This window comes from Medicago sativa, chromosome 8 (genome assembly GCF_051527215.1).
Source record: "Medicago sativa cultivar Bolivia chromosome 8, Bolivia_mono, whole genome shotgun sequence".
NCBI lineage: Eukaryota > Viridiplantae > Streptophyta > Magnoliopsida > Fabales > Fabaceae > Medicago > Medicago sativa.
Window position 1 is genome coordinate 63,206,896 of NC_140756.1, and position 17,171 is coordinate 63,224,066.

Genomic DNA, 17,171 nt, shown 5'->3' on the forward strand with positions numbered 1-17,171 from the left:
GAAGCTATGATATATAGCTTTTAACTCTAAACAATACTTCTTACCCCTAATTCTATAGTTCAATTTACTTTTATGTTAATGTTTCAAATATAACCTTTATTATGTTCGGTTTAAGGGTCAAGCAGTCCAAATTAAGACTTTCGGCCTTAAAATATTGGGATAAAAAATATCTAAAAAAATCAATTTAGTTTATATAATATGACTAGATAGTGATATAAATGTATACCGGTTCAATTAGTCAAAATGAAGTTTCATATGCTCGATGACCTAAGTTTGAACCTTGAGCTCAACAAAACTTATTTTTATTTTATTTTATTCATAACTCTTGGTTTCTTAGAAATAAACCCACATAATTTGCAGTATGGTCAGATGATACATAAAATATGATCAAAGATTGTTTGAGAACACATATGATTTTCTTCATTTCATTCACTTCCACTCGTACGATCGAAAGATCTATAACAAGATATTAAAAACAAAAAGACAGATAGAAAGAAACCCATAATAGAATGGATAGCTAGCTAGCTTTATTCCAAAACATGAACAAGTAGAAAAAGGTGATGGATCCATCATCTTTTTTTTTCTTAGCATAGGGATTAATTTCTCAAACATGTTATTTAACAATGTGTAGTACAAAAGCATCTACGACGGAATCCACGGCAGTGTCCTCCAGAGAAACGTTCTGTTTGGCACACAGAAGCACAGTTGTGATCACTAGCACATGGCCCTTTGAATTTGTGACTTTGTGACTCACAAGTCCTTGCTTCTGCCACCATACTTGGCCCTATACCATTTATCACAAAATCAATTAGCAAAACTTCTATAAAATTAAATAATTAAATAGAAATAAAATAAATAGTATAGTATAGTGTGTCATATAATAATAATAGTATAGTATAGTAGTAACAAACTAGTTAATTGAGATGAACAAAGACATGATGGTGTTAGATAAAGGATAAAGAAACACTCACCAGTGGCCACAAGAAGCAGAAGGAAGACAAAGATGGTGGAAACCAAAGGAACTGAACGAGCCATGATGATAACTTCTAAGAAAAAAGAGAAGAGAACTATAGTGTAGAATTTGAAGTGAAATACACATGCAACTAGCTTGTCTTAAATAGGGCAATAAAGGGTAGTAGTGTCTTGCCAAAGAATATTTTACCGACAAAATATTATATGATTTATATTATTTTGGAAAAAGAAAACAACCTATAATTTATATCATTTACGTTTATTTGAATTTTTAATTTATTTTTTACACCTTACCTAGATTTCATAAATATACACAAAATTTACATGACATAATATCCAACATTAAAATTGTCATGTCAAGAAATCATTTTTCATATAATATATATTTTATTTATTTCTCTTTTTTTAGAGGGTTTTATTTATTTCTCTTGCTTCCCCTAAAAAATAAAAATAAATATCTCTTGCTTAGTCACTGTTGTAGCGGAAGAAACTCGGGTAGGTAGTATTTGAATGGAAGATTTGCTTTTTGACCTAACTTTATTATAAACTTCATAATATATATATATATATATATATATATATATATATATATATATATATATATATATATATAGGGGTTTGCTAGAACACACCCACTACTTTTTATGTGGGAGTGTTTTAGCAAGTTATAACTAAAAAGTTAATAAATACACCTTAAGGTGTATGCTGCTATAACACACCTTCTAACAAAAACAAGTGGGTGTGTTCTAGCAAATCCTATAGGCATTTGCTATGATACACCCACTTATTTTTTAGAAGGAGTATTTTAGCAAGTAAATAACTAAAAAGTGGTTAAATACACCATAAGGTGTAGCTTTGCTAAAACACTCCCACATAAAAAGTAGTGGGTGTGTTCTAGCAAATCCAATATATATATATATATATATATATATATATATATATATATATATATATGGGATTTGCTAGAACACACCCACTATATATATATATATATATATATATATATATATATATATATATATATATATATATATATATATATATATATGGGGTTTGCTAGGATACACCCACTAGTTTTTATTAAGGTGTGTTTTAGCAAAGATATAACTAAAAAGTTGTTAAATACACCTTAAGGTGAATGTTACTAAAACACACCTTCTAAAAAATAAGTGGGTGTACGTTAGCAACTCCTATAGGCATTTGCTAGGATACACCCACTTATTTTTTAGAAGGTGTGTTTTAGCAAGTTATAACTAAAAAGTAGTTAAATACACCTTAAGGTGTAGCTTGCTAAAACACTCCCACATAAAAAGTAGTTAAATACCCACTTATTTATTTTATTTTTTTTGAAGAAGCTAAATAGCCCACCTAAATTGGCACCGGAGAGTATCGAACCTGAGACCTTGCGGAGGAGCACACTCCCAAGACCCAAGCCAATACCATCAGGCCAACCCAAGTGCTAGATGAGTGCAGTTTACAAAAATCTAAGATACTAGATGAGTGCCGTTTACAAAAATTGACGAATCAAACAAATAAAACTTGTAAGAAAACATTCTAAATAAAATATATTTAAATAATTAAATAAGTAATTCTTTTAGGAATTTCTTAAAAATAAAATTGACATTAGGAATTTTTAGAAAACTTATTCTAATAATTTTCAAAACTAAATTATTAATCCATTAAACTAAAATATTTTTAAATTTCACTTCGGTCTTTTAAGTTGTGTTGTTTCATTTGATTTCTTGAGTTATAAACATAAGACAATTTATTTCTCAATCTTTTTTCATTTTATCTTGGTCTCTAAATTATAAATTTTAGACATTGACAGAAAAAGCAAACCATCTTATGTTTGTAATTAAATAAATTAAGTGTTTCACCACCAAAAAAAAAAAATTCAGTGTTTACTATTTATAATTTAATATATTAAAATTCAGATCAAAATGTTTACACGTTTGTAATTTAAAATATGGAAGAAAAGAAAACAGATGAAACGTCTTGCTTTCAAAAACTACGAGGCACAACTATTTTTAGAAACAAAATTCACGAGACATGATAATTTTGTTTTTGAATAATGCATATCATGATCATGAATAATGGATACAGACAACAATGAATGATCCAGAAAAAGGTGACCATTCAATTCAATAAATGACAAGTGGTAGCAGAACCTTTAATTTATTGCTTTTGAGCTAATCTTATTGACAAAAATGGTACTCTTTCTGCTTTTGTGTTGTATGTTTTCATTCACACTGGTTTCTCCACGTTGTTTACAACAGTTCATGACCCACCATTGCATGCTAGAGCTTTTTCATTTTTCTTTCTTGTCGTCACATGATAAATATGGATGGGTCCTTCTATATATATGATGTACCTTACTACCTCCTATACTCCTAGGAATAGTATATGTCTACTCGCACGGTATACCAATCAAATCAAATAAGGAGGTATTCAATGAGTCACATTTAATTTGATTTAAGGAGTAGTGTCAATACACTATCAAACATATTTTTTAGGCTTAAGTGCAATTTTGCCCCCTCTATTTTGGCTGAATCGGAATTTTACCCCCTATTTTAAAACTCGGAATTTCACCCCTCCAATTTAATGTTTTTCGAAATTTTACCCCCCTATTTTGAAACTCGGAATTTTACCCCCGCAATTTAATGTTTTTCGGAATTTTACCCCCCACCACATTTGATGTTATTATCCACCTAATTAATTATTTAAATTAAATAATTTTTAATTACAAAAAATAAATAACTTTTTAAAAAAAATAGAAAAAACTTTAAAAATACCTTAAAATGCAGATAAAATTCTAAAAAAATACTAGAAAATAAAGATAAAATGTAGGAATTACAATAAATAAATAATTTTTTAAAAAAAATCAAAAAAACTTTAAAAATACCTTAAAATGCAGAAAAAAAATACTAGAAAATAAAGATAAAATGTAGGAAATAAACCAGAATAAACGAAAAAAATTCCATTAAAAATACAAGGAAAAACAGTATAAACGGAAAAAAAAATACATGGAATTTTCCTACATTTTTTTTAGAATTTTTTCTACATTTTTTTAATGGAATTTTCCATGTATTTTTAATGGAATTTTTTTCGTTTATTCTGGTTTATTTCCTACATTTTATCTTTATTTCTAGTATTTTTCTGCATTTTAAGGTGTTTTTTAAAGTTTTTTTATTTTTTTAAAAAATTATTCATTTATTGTAATTCCTACATTTTATCTTTATTTTCTAGTATTTTTTTTAGAATTTTTTCTGCATTTTAAGGTATTTTTTAAAGTTTTTTCTATTTTTTTAAAAAGTTATTTATTTTTTGTAACTAAAAATTATTTAATTTAAATAATTAATTAGGTGGATAATAACATCAAATGTGGTGGGGGGTAAAATTCCGAAAAACATTAAATTGGGGGGTTAAAATTCTGAGTTTCAAAATGGGGGGGGGGGGGGGCAAAATTCCGAAAAACATTAAATTGGGGGGGTAAAATTCCGAGTTTTAAAATAGGGGGTAAAATTCCGATTCAGCCAAAATAGGGGGGGGGCAAAATTGCACTTAAGCCTATTTTTTATATTGATTAAAGAATTATACTAACAAGTGTTTAATGATATTGTTTAAAGAATTTATAAAATGAAGTTGTGTTTTGAAAATATAAGTCAAATACGAGTAAAAATAATAGATGTATAATTTTCTAAAAAAGCTACCATTTTGATTGTTTAAACAATGCTTAAACATTTTCTTAGATTAAAGTCTATTAAACCTTTTCTTTTGTAAGAAGGAAATAGCTCTATTCTTTATACTAAGCATATAGCATTGAGCTGAATAGACACTTCATTGTGTGAGGGAAAGAAAAAAGTGTGTTTGTACAGATGGATGCTTTTAAAAACATTTGCTTTTTGGTATACACTTTTTCTATCATTTGTGAACCTCACATACACCGTGTTTGTGAAATACATTTTAATTATCTGTATATAAATGATCCCACTAAACATTTAAAATGGAGAGTTGAATTATGGATGCTCCAAGTCTTGTTAATGTGATTTGTGTGAATTTCAACTTCAACTGATAAAAAAAAATATGTGTCGAGAACAGTATGTATAGGTTTTTTTTGTGGTTGATAAAATCAGTATCAGTATGTATAGGTTATGGCTAGTCTTTCTCATTTGTCATCCTATTATTATAGATTAATTAATAAAATCTGAAATTACAACAAATACACCTTTTAATCAAATATAGACTAAGGTTGCTAGTGGTTGTCCCAATCAAGGACGGATATTATGAGGATAGCGTGGGCCACAAACGTCCCCCTAATAGATGGAGTATTTTGTTAGTCAGATCATCTACGATGGTGATACCTAAGTCGACAAACATTGGTATCTTTAAAGTACCATCAATGAGGAAAACATATTGAGTTCTTAATAGATGGAGTCTCAGGTAAGCACTTCTTCCATCTGTGGGTCTCATATCTCTTTAATATTAAAAAAAAAAAAAACGCAATGATTAATAAATTTCGTTTAAGAAATTTGTATGACATGTTAGGTTTGAGGGATTGTCCCTCAAAAAAAAGTTTGAGGGATTGAATGTTTATTAATTATTACTATTTAAAAAATTATAAATCAATAATATGTACTCGTAAAATCTATTTAAATATTGTAACAAAAAAAAATCTACTTAACTATAAAAAATGAATGTCCTCGTTGTGGACGTTTAGACTCTTCAATTCAAGGCTCAAACTAAATTTTCTACATTTGCATGCATGAAATTTATCTCTATTTAATATTATGCATTCACATTTGATTATGCTAAACTCTTGTCAAGTACTCAAAAGCACTTGAATGAGGTCTCTTATAACTTTAATAGAGATTTTAAGTTGAAACTCAACTATAAAAATACAAATTAGATGAGAGTTTTGTCAATCCAACCCAACACATTAATCTCAATAGTTACACGTGTAAAGGATACTCAACTCGCACTAAAAATATCTCAAAAAAGCATTAACCACGTATTCTTTTAGGATAACATAAACATGACCATCCGTATTAGTTTTATAAAGACAGTTGATGAAGAACCAAGGTTTTAAGGATATTTTTTGAAAAACAACTATAAAATGAACATAAATGACAACATGATAAAATCTCATCGAATATAATTAACTGAATACTAGCAATGAACATTCACCAAATAAATATAATACAGGAAGAGAAAACTAGCGAAATTGGTATATTTCCATTGATTTTACGCATAATTTAGATTCATAATTTATACACAAGAGTTTAAATAAAACTTCTCTTTTTCTTTCAGCATAAACCTGCCTCGTGTCAAAAGATGAGAAACATGGTCATACATCACCAATCCGAAATTCTCGAGTCTGAAAATAAAAATCTGAACTCAGTCCCAAGTCACTGAAATCATAGAGTTGGCAAGGCCTGATTCCTCAAATGTTGAACTAGTTTCATAGTCCAGGTTTTTCGTTGCTCCAGGAATTGCATGAGTTAATTTAAATGGCTTTGTCTCTTCTTCCCCGAGCTGAACAGCAATGAATGACCACAGCAGCTTCAAAAGAAACAACGGGGTAACTCAGAATCCAAAATAGATAAGTAAACTGGTAAAAAAAAAAAAATCAAAATGAACTCGCATGAGTCCTGTTACTAGGCAATAATAATAGACCGATAGCATCCCAAAGAAAAGATGAATAAATTAAGTATTCTCCATGAATCTAAGTAAGAAATATGACATTATTATAATTTCTTCATAACCTCAAATACTTAATTTGAAAAGGTGCAGGGTTGTTTGAAAGAAATCTGTTAATTCAGCAGTGTACAGACCAAACTTGCTCGGATACCAGTTAATAGAAACTGGTAGGCACAATTTTCCCTATCACAGCATAGATGAAGAACTTCAAAGGACAGTACCTCCTAATACCAGACTTTATCAAAATGACAAGATACCTCCCTCTAATCTCTTAATCTTATTTATACATAGCACATCCTAGCCTAACTAAACTAAAGTAATTAACTAACTAGCTGACGGTTTGCCTATTAATGAATTCCTAGAGAACAATGTTTGTTACCTGAATTGGTTCAGAGCGTAAGAAGTTTCGCTGAACACGGCGTCCATCCGGAAGTCGTACACCAACTCTGCATAAGAGATTTCTTTCAGCCTTAGGTTCTTCAGGCAAGGTTGGATAAGCAGGCCTTTGTGCTAAGGCTGTTTCTTGCACGTTGCCAGCAACATTTGCATCTTTATCATCTCCTTCAGCCATTTCACTTGATTCTTTCACGCTTTCCAACGAAGCTGCCAGCGCCCTTTGAACCTCCTCATCCTCCTCTTTATTCGCATCTGAATCTACAATTTTATCATCATTGATGAGCACAAAATTCTGGTAGAAAAGATTTTTCAGTACAAAACCGCATGAAAGACATCATAACCAGACGTCGATTAAGTTATGTGGGCAAGGTCCATCTAATAAGTCAACAGGACAATGAAGACACTTTCAACGTCGAGCTGACCTATCACTGAACAAACCAGCAGTGAATAGAAATGAGCAACAAACCTTTAGGCTTTGGTGGGCTAGAACTTCCTCTAGGACGCTTGTGAGACAAGGTATTGTGATGATCCTTAGGACCAGCATCAAAGAATGGTAGCAGTCCCTAAACAAAAGCACAAGGCTCGTCAAATCAGTAAGAAATAGTAAAAACAACAGAGCCAAAAATTTATGTGTGAATGATGTTTCAGTTTCCCTGGAAAATAATTCCATCACAGTAAGCTATGAAGTTGTATACATACTTCTAATAGGCTGTCAGGTTGAACCATTCCTCCCCAGGCGCGCATCTTTTGGCCAGTGATGGGATCAATAATAAGCACAACAGGAATTGAGTCAAGTCTGTAATAAGTGCAGACTTTTTTGCCTTCAGTTGTATCATCATATACCTGTATTAAAAACAACAAATAAAATAAAAAATTGACGAAGGCAAATTGCATAGAAGACAATAGCATGCAATGAATGACATGGTAAATATTAGCAACAAAAACTGCTTCAAATAACACAATATATCCCAAATGCATGCCACAGCTACTCTCACTTTAAGCATTTGAAAGACCGAATTAGTGGTTACAGAGACCAAAGCAGAACCCATTTACAATCAAAGCAATGTTTATGCAAGTACAAATCACCAAGACCCAACCTTCCCTTCTTAATACCAACCTTCCCTTCTTAATACCAACACAACAAGCAAACCAAACAGACCCTATTTTCTCTACCAATCTAGGTCAAACAAAATCCCACATAACCACCTCAGTCCTTTGACTATGCGTGTATAAATAACATAAACTTCTAAAGCAAAGAAGAATTGGTCACAATTATAGAGGTTCTTGGATTGGAGAGTTTATAAACCATTGGATCCAAGATATTAACAACCTATCGATTACCCCCTAGAGCAAGTCCAACCACATTATGCCGTGCCATGATCCCATAACCAGTGAAGTTAGCTAACAAGATATGATAAACAAGAATTGGTCCCAAGTATCGAGGTTCTTAGATTAGAGACCTTATAAACCACCGGACCCAAGATATTAACAACCTATGGATTACCCCTTAGAGCAAGTCCCAACTCCCAACTATGTAATGCTATACCATGATCCCATAACCAGTGAACTTAGCTAACAAGATATGATTCCCAACATTTACATCTGCCAAACAACTAATCCCCAAATTAACCATCAGATTTTAAAGAATTGCAAGTATAATCTCTACAAGAGTAGGATTTCAATCGGCATACTGTAAAAGAGATACAGAAGTTAAACAAGTCCTCAACAAATAAAAATCTAGGGAGTTCATAGTTCAAGTACGTTTGTTTTCCCTATTTATTTTAAGGAGTATCCTTATCCTCTAAACTCTTTGTAATTATCTACTTACTATATGTCTAATCAAGGTTTTTCAAACTTGGGATTCCAGGTAAACTTGTTTTGCCCATGTCAATTTGAGTGTAAACTCGAATCCTTGTAAAAAAAATGATCAAAGCTTAACCTGGGAGCCTTGCATCATCATTTTCAGTGTTATGGGTCAAATAATATCTATAAACTTCTCTACAGAGATTGAGCAACTATAGTGGTTAGGATGTGTCATAAGCTACCTACCATTCAAAATAACACTACAAAAATAAAAAAATAAAAAATTGACCACCAATGTTCAGGTGAGCATAGCAACAAACTGACCTGCCAGAATATGAAGTTTGTTTTGATGGTCTGAGAAACAGCCTCATTTGCCCATGTATCTCGATTAAGCTTTGCAAAGAAAAAAGTGTCACCAGTAGAGATAAAACTGAATCAAATAATCAAGAAAATTGAAAATGGAGCACTAAGAATAAAATACCATATGTGAGCTGAATTCCTTGGTAGATTGTATGTTCACCATCAACCACTTGTCCTGCATAGCAGCAGCACTTTTTGCCTGCAGTCAAAGATCAAACCTTAGTCACAACCATATATCAGTTACATGTTTCACTATTTCACAATATATGTCCTACCACCCATCTTAGAGTGAACCCTGCCACATATTATATGCAAACAAATTCTATAATGTACTATTAGAATCTGAATTTATGTGCTAGTCTTTTTGAAATACATATATAAGGGGGTGTTTGTTTCATGGTTGCAAACTATTCCCATGAATATGGAAGTTACAAAGATGGATTTCTATATTTGTTACAAAGTTCCCGGGAATATGGAAATTAATTCCCAGGTATATAGCATTTCCAGGAATAAAATAACTTCCCATTTCCCATGCTTTTATTCCCAAGGAAATAGGTGGGCATAAAATATTCCCATGAAGGTGGGAATAAAACTTAAGTAACCACCTAGAAACTACCCATATACCCAATGTTTACAAATAATCTCAGGAATGTGGTAAATGTTAACCGAACGCTTTTTTTAAAAGTGCCCGAGATTAAGATTCCAATTCTTAATTCCTAGGAACATTATTCCTGGGCATACATTTCTCATCCATGAAACAAACTCCCCCCAAGTGTTTTTAATAGTTCATTTGCCGAGCTAATTAGCTCGTACAGGCAGATGCTTATATGCACTCAAAGATCAAACCTTAGTCACAACTGCATATCAATAACATGTTTCACTATTTCACAATATCTACCCTACTACCCATCTAGATTGAACCCAGCCGTATAGTATATGCAAGCAAATCTATAATCTACTATTAGATTCTGAGTTTCTGTGCTAGTCTTTTTTAAATGAATATATGAGTGTTTGTAATAGTGCATTTGCCCAGCAAATTAGCTCGTACAGGCAAGATGCGTCTAGACTCTAGAGGCTTTCTATATTCTGTTAGTGGTTAGTTCAAGCCATGGGTTAATGTCTCGTTTTGGGCTTCTTAGTTAATATGTGACACAATACTCTGCGCATCACAGGGAGGACATGCGACATAACAAACGTTGAGATTGATAACCAATTAACCATTGATCAAGACTTGAGTGTTATGGTATATTTGGAAACTTGAGCTTATAGGTCATTTTAACGTGAGAAGAAAAAAGCAGTAAATCAAGGATAGTTAAATTCAAAGTCATATATCAACAACAACAACAACAACCAAGCCTTATCCCACCAAGTGGGGTCAGCTACATGGATCAAAGTCATATTATCAACATCAGATGTTTTGTTTCCTGAATCTCAGCAGTCAGCACCATAGCCTACTTTCTGAGGTGATAGTAAGTAAGAAGTAAAGGGAGTAACTGCAGGTCCCTTGATTGGTAACAGCTAGTGCCTAGTGGTAAAGAACATCACTGTTCAATTATAATCCCTAGCTTAAAACATATTTAGAATTAAGTTTCCAAATATCATATCCCTTTGAACTTTCTAGAAGCCAAAAATGTGAATATCAGAGCTTCAACTAGAAGATATGCAACTACTACTAATAAATAAGATGGAGAACACCTTCACCATTAGGTCCAGACATTAGTTATTCCCTTAAACAACCTTGGGAACATAAGATGCCTTGGAAGGTACTGTTTTTTAGTATCCTGAAGCACTTCAATCTGTCTCCATGTTGTAGGAGACAAATCCCAACTTTTAAGATTTACTAAGCACAAGAAAAAATTGGAAGACGTGGGGGTGGGGGGGTGGTGGTGGGGTCCGGTCAACTGCAATAGGTCCTTGTCAAGGACTCCTTGTTCTTCCCCATAGTGTGCTGATTATTGGCTAGCATCTATTCATATCATGCTCATTATGCTAAAATGGATTGATTATTCTAAAATACAAAAGATGTAAATCTGTAAGCCACTAGGCCTTGTCACCTTGAGGGAGGTTTGATTAACTTATAAATTAAAAAATATGTCAAATAACCGAAAAATTGGGAAACATGGAGAAAGTTGGAGTGAAAAACACTTCATGTCAAAGAATAGAAAGTATAAAAAATTTAAAAATACAATCAAGTTCAAAAAGTTACTTTAGTTTGAGCTGGGTTTTACAGGCTCAAGCTTGAAGTCAAATCGAATAAAAAATGTAAAATGAGCTCTAAATTCCAATACCACATCAAACACAAACCAAGCAATCCAAACTAAGTATATTTACCTTATCAAAAGAACCAGTGAACATTAGATGAAAAGGAGGGCGATAAAGCGAAGCAAGTGTGTCCTGAGAACTTTCTGCTGTAGAGGCGGCACCTTGCTCTGGTTCCCAAACCCCTGGACGCCTTGTTTCCTGTTCAAAGTTACGGAACGCAATTAAGGAGTTTGGTTCTTGTGGGAGATGTCCAAGCCTTGATCCTCTGCACAAACATGAAAAAACACAATTTCAATAACTAGTTTGTCTGTTGAAAACCAAATAAACTTACATACACACGCACAAACCTACATACATAATGTCGTAACGCAATAAAAGACAAGGTGTATTAACTTAAAAAGCTCAATGAGTGCAACTTAAGTACAGGAAACATTTCCTGGATAAACAACAAACAAAAACAGCCCCAATTGATTTTTGACCACCATATCTTTGCAAGAGGTATCTATGTAATTTAATTTATGAAAATCAAAATACATTTCAGATGTGGATACAGAGATGACATAAAAGAAGACATCCCTAACATACCATAGTGTAATATGCAAGGCAATCTAACAGTACAATGAGTACATATTACATAAACATTTTAAATTCCATAAAAATATACTAGCAGTATGCTTCTTGATGTCAAAGGTACACACTACTCGGAAAAATTTGAATCATTATTCCCTCCGTTCCAAAGTATAGGCAAAAAAGGGTTAAAGAAAGTTGATGTATTTGGTTTGGACCAAATACATCAACTTTCTTTAACCCTTTTTTGCTTATACTTAGAAACAGATGGCGTACTAATTAACTATTTAACTATTATATATTTTATATTTATATGCAATCGAAAGAATAATTAGTTGCATCAGCACATAATGAAAGGAATGCTAAAAGCACCAAACTTCAGTATACAAGAATAGTCTACTAGAGTTAAGACTCGAGTGATGCCGTAGTTAAACCCTAATGATTTGCATTTAACATGATCGATAAAACACCATTTACACATGCATGATGCATCTTTATGAGACCAAAATCCTATAGTTTCCAAGGCAAACAAAGTAATGGCAAAAAGGAAAACATACCCATACAGCAGTACATTATCATAAAGAGTTTCCCTTCTAACAGGTAAAGGAGCGCGCACTTCATCTCCATCATTAATTCCACCACTTTGATTCGCAGTATCCGTCCTTGTTTCACTACAACAATCACAAAAATCAAACAATCAAAATATAAAAAAATAATAATCTTTACTCTTAATTCCAAGGAATAAGGGCCTGTTTGGATTGGCCTATTTGAGCTTATCTACTGTTATAAGTTTTGTGAGACTGTTTAAGAGAATTAATGAACAAAACTTATGACAATTTTCATAAGCTTTGTTCAACTAACTTTCATAAGCTCTCCAATATGGCTTATAAAAACAACTTATAGCATATAAAAAACAGTTTAAGGTTAGTCTACATTTTACATTTTATCATCATAAGCGCGTGTGTAATAAGCTGCAAATAAGTTGTTTATCCAAACAGACCCTAACTACACAATCATAACTCAGCTCATAGATGAATTTTACATAACTCAATTCTCAGCATTACCTCATATGAGACTGATCAACCCAAGCATCAGCATTCTCTAAAGGCGGAGTGAAAGACGCTGGCGCCGGCACTGGCACCGCCCCAGTTTCACTTCCAATCAAAAACAGCTGAAGAGCTTCCTCAAGTTTCCAACTTGTAGCCTATTAAAACACATCACATAGATCTTAACACAACAATAATCCAAAAATCAACAATAACATAAAACCCACAAGTTAAAGATAACAATTTTGCATAGATAACTGATTAACAGAATAAAAAAGTGTTTTTTGACGGTGAAGCAAACCTGAAGGAATTGTCTAGCGGTGGCAGCGGTTTGGCCTTGAGCAACTTCGAGGAAGGAAGTGACCAATGTTTGTTGATCCGTGGGAGATACCAATCCTTCCATTGAAATTTCAATTGAGTTTGTGATTTTGGGAATTAGGGTTTCGATGTAGTGATTTTGTGTTCACCACACTCGTTTAGCCTTTCTACCTTCCTACCAGATTAGTCTTGTTTTGCCACTTCACCGTTTCTAGCTATTTTAATTATTGAGTTTAACTATTTTAATTATTGAGTTTAATTGTGGTAGATTGACGGTTCAAAACAGTTTTGCATACACAACCAATCAAAATATTCTGAATTATCACATCAATTAATGAATTTAAATTGTGCGGGTCAAATTGTGGTGGGTTGACAGTTCAATCAATTAATGACTTTAAATTATGAGATTTACTTTTCCCACCCTATGGTTTTCCTCGCGCGCCCTATTTTTTCCCAAAATACCCCTAGTCCGGGTTATATAATCTGAACACATTCCGGAATATTAATTTTGGATTTATTCGTGTATTTTGGCACTTCATCCACCCTTATGGATGATGATGTCAGTTATGAATATATTGATTCGGATTATATAATCCGAAAATTGTAGATAACTTCTGGATTATATAATCCGAAAAGTGTAAATTACCCCGTTGAAATTCAAAGGGGGTGGTGAACGATAGTTCCGGATTATATAATACGGAAAGTGATAATCCTGTCCGGATTATAAAATTCGGCTGCATCAGTACAGAGGCAGAAGCCATCTGTTTTGGCTGAGCCTCTGTTTTAGAACTGATTTAGTCAATTTTTTTTGGCCTTTGACCATATGCAAACCAAAAAATCAAATTATAACATCAAAATTAACAACACAATATAATTTTCAAACTTTAATAAAACATAATTATCCAAATGGTACATAACATAATTATCCAAAATATTCAAACATTAAAATTACAAAAAATACTATCAGCCCCTAATAAGTACACCCGTACCACCGCCACCTCTGCCACCAACCCTGCCACCACCTCTGGCACCCCTACCACCTCTCATCACAGCATAGATGTGGTCTCTGATGCGGCTCATCCTTCCGCTAAGCTGTAAGTACCCAAGGTCTCCATCCTCCTGAGCAGCTCGCGCATCAAGGACCTCACGCTCTAGTGGCCTCGGCACCGGTACCGACATGTCTGGAAGAATCATGCGTGGATGAGACACCCGGTAAAACCACTCGAAGTATATATCTACTGCCTCCACATAATGACCTGCAGTCTCTCCCAACATCTGAGGTGTCAGCGCATAATCAAGTGCACGCCGAAAGCGGTTTATGATATCCGCCAAATTAACAGCAGTAGGTGCACTCTCAAGGGGATGTCTCGGTATGGTCTGAACTCACCCAAACTGACGAACCACCCTCTCCGGCAGATATCTCACCATGCGGTCTCTGCATCTCAGCCATCCAAAGTAAAGGCTGACATGCTGAAACGGACATGCCTGACGGTGCGCTCCATATGGGGTCATGACAACCCTCGTCAAATCCAGCGCATCCAGATGGATTCTGTAGTTGTCTAATGTACCTAAACCAGACAGTGGTAAAAAAACATCGCGCGTGGGTATTGATTCTCTAACTATCCTTCCCTGACATTCTTGCTTCCCATACCTGGGAAGTGGTGAAACACCCAAGCCTGCACCAAAGACAACACAAGTTTATATATACAAACCATATACACTTAAATTTAAAAAAATAAAATATAGTTTTTAATTTATACCTGCAACAAAGTCAGGTATCCTGCCACCTGACTGGTGTTTCAACGTGCAGCATTGTTGAGCTCCTTATACAATTGATCTAGTGCCGCAGCTCCCCATGAAAAACCAGAAACAATCTCAAGATCTCTAAAGTACTTCAGGTACACAACATCCACAGCCCATTGGCTCTTGTCACTGAATATCGTGATCCCCACCAAGTACAGCAAATATATGCGGACAGCCTGATCCCGCAACCTCTCAACCTCCTCAGTCACACCATACTCGGCCGTCAAATCCCTCTGCTCCTTCAAACGGTCCTTGAAGATCCTCTCCAAGTAGCTAAATCGGTAATGTGCACCTTTGGTCTTTTCGACATCAATAAGAGCATCACCCGAATCAGACCTCAAGTACAACTCCATCCACTCGACCGCCTCATCCCGTGATATGGACCCGTGGGACAGGAGCATGCCGTCAATGGGGAGATGCAGCAAACAGGCCACATCATCAAGTGTGACTGTCATCTCCCCAATAGGAAGGTTGAAGCTGGAAGTATCCTCGTGCAACCTCTCCACAAAGGCACAAATCAGACCATGGTCAAGCAGGTTGTAGCTGGTATCCTGAAGCAAACCAAGGCCGGTGTCATGCAATTTGTTTTTCCACCACCGTGCAGCCATGATAGGTTTGGTGTCTTTATCATGCGTCACATCTATCTTCTTTCCATTGTTGATGCATTTTAATTTTGGACGCCACTGCAAATAATTAAAATTAATAAAGTGAGTTTAAACTCATGGCTTCACAAACAGATTTTACAGTAAATAAACATGCAGATTTAACAGCACATAAACAGACAGTTTCAGATATAAAGTAAGTGAGTTTAACACTAATTAATACCTAGCCATCAGCCGCCTTCCTGGCCACGTGCACATGGTACCTCCACAGCAGGCCAGTCTCGTGTGGGCCACCGGGATAGTCATCTAGTGGCTCAGGGTCCACCACCTTCTTCTCTCGCCTTCGTTGTGGCTCGGCACCTTCCATTTCCTCTTACATAGCCTGCAGCTCCTCCTCAAGCTCTTGCTCCTCCATATGCTGCAATTCCACATCAGGCTGCTCCTGCTCCATGTCCATATACTCTTGCTGCTCCGGGTGATGCTCGACATCAGCACGGTGTCCTGTAGCATCCCGACACCTCGGAGGAACACCACCTTCCTCCTCCAACCGTTGGTGACGCTCTCTCCTACGGGAAGCATGCCCTGCCTCCCTTACACGCCGAGTATTAGAGGTTGAACCTTCTTTGACATGCACACAACACAATCAGCACAGAGCAGTACAAAACAGACGGCCAAAACCAATACTGGATGTTTCCGGAATTTATTTTCCGGAATGTAACAATACAGTCTGGAAAACGAATTCTGGATTGCTTCAGTTCATAGGGTAAAAAATCCGAACAAATTACTTGTATGCATACAGAAATTGAACTAACCTTCCATGTGATGTTTGTCAAGGATTCAAATGCGGTCCGTTTGAGCAAGATTTCACCGATTTTGGTTTGATTTTTGCAGTTCGGATTTTGGGATTAGAGGGAGGGAGGGGGAGAGAGAGAGAGTAAGTGAAAAGTGAAACTGTAAAAGTGGGGGGTGAACGCGCTTTTATACTTCGAATGAGTCCGGAATATGTAATCCGAACCGCAAGTTAATATTCCGGAATAGGTATTCCGAGGGTAATTTAGTCATTTTTCAGGGCGCGTGAGAAGGGCACAGGGTGGGAAAAGTAATTCTTTTAAATTATGTGGGTCAAATTGTGGTGGTTGACAGAGTTTTGCATACACAACCAATCATTCTGAATTGTAACATCAATTAATGACTTTAAATTATGTGGGTCAAATTGTGGTGGGTTGAGTCACATCAATTAATGATTTTAAATTATGCGGGTCAAATATGGCAATTCTGAATTTTTGATTGGTTGTGTGTATAAAACTGTTTTGAACTGTCAACCCACCACAATTAAACTCTTAAT

At 34.6% G+C, this 17,171-nt stretch overlaps 2 protein-coding genes across 2 annotated transcripts; both read right to left on the bottom strand.

The window, feature by feature from the left end:
- Positions 1-400: 400 nt before the first annotated feature.
- Positions 401-1,088, bottom strand: LOC146900379 (defensin-like protein 1). Its single transcript, XM_085735944.1, has 2 exons — positions 972-1,088; positions 401-784 (listed from the first exon to the last, which is right to left on the bottom strand). Exons 1-2 carry the CDS (start codon positions 1,033-1,035, stop codon positions 618-620), a joined length of 231 nt encoding a protein of 76 aa, XP_085592070.1. The 5' UTR covers positions 1,036-1,088; the 3' UTR covers positions 401-617.
- A 5,097-nt stretch (positions 1,089-6,185) lies between these two features.
- LOC146900380 (UBX domain-containing protein) lies at positions 6,186-13,612 on the bottom strand. The gene is made up of 10 exons (XM_085735943.1): positions 13,405-13,612; positions 13,122-13,261; positions 12,615-12,728; positions 11,560-11,755; positions 9,350-9,427; positions 9,193-9,261; positions 7,765-7,908; positions 7,532-7,628; positions 7,049-7,323; positions 6,186-6,531 (listed from the first exon to the last, which is right to left on the bottom strand). The coding sequence occupies exons 1-10, from the start codon at positions 13,504-13,506 to the stop codon at positions 6,367-6,369; spliced, it is 1,380 nt and encodes a 459-aa protein (XP_085592069.1). The 5' UTR covers positions 13,507-13,612; the 3' UTR covers positions 6,186-6,366.
- Between the last annotated feature and the right edge of the window lie 3,559 nt (positions 13,613-17,171).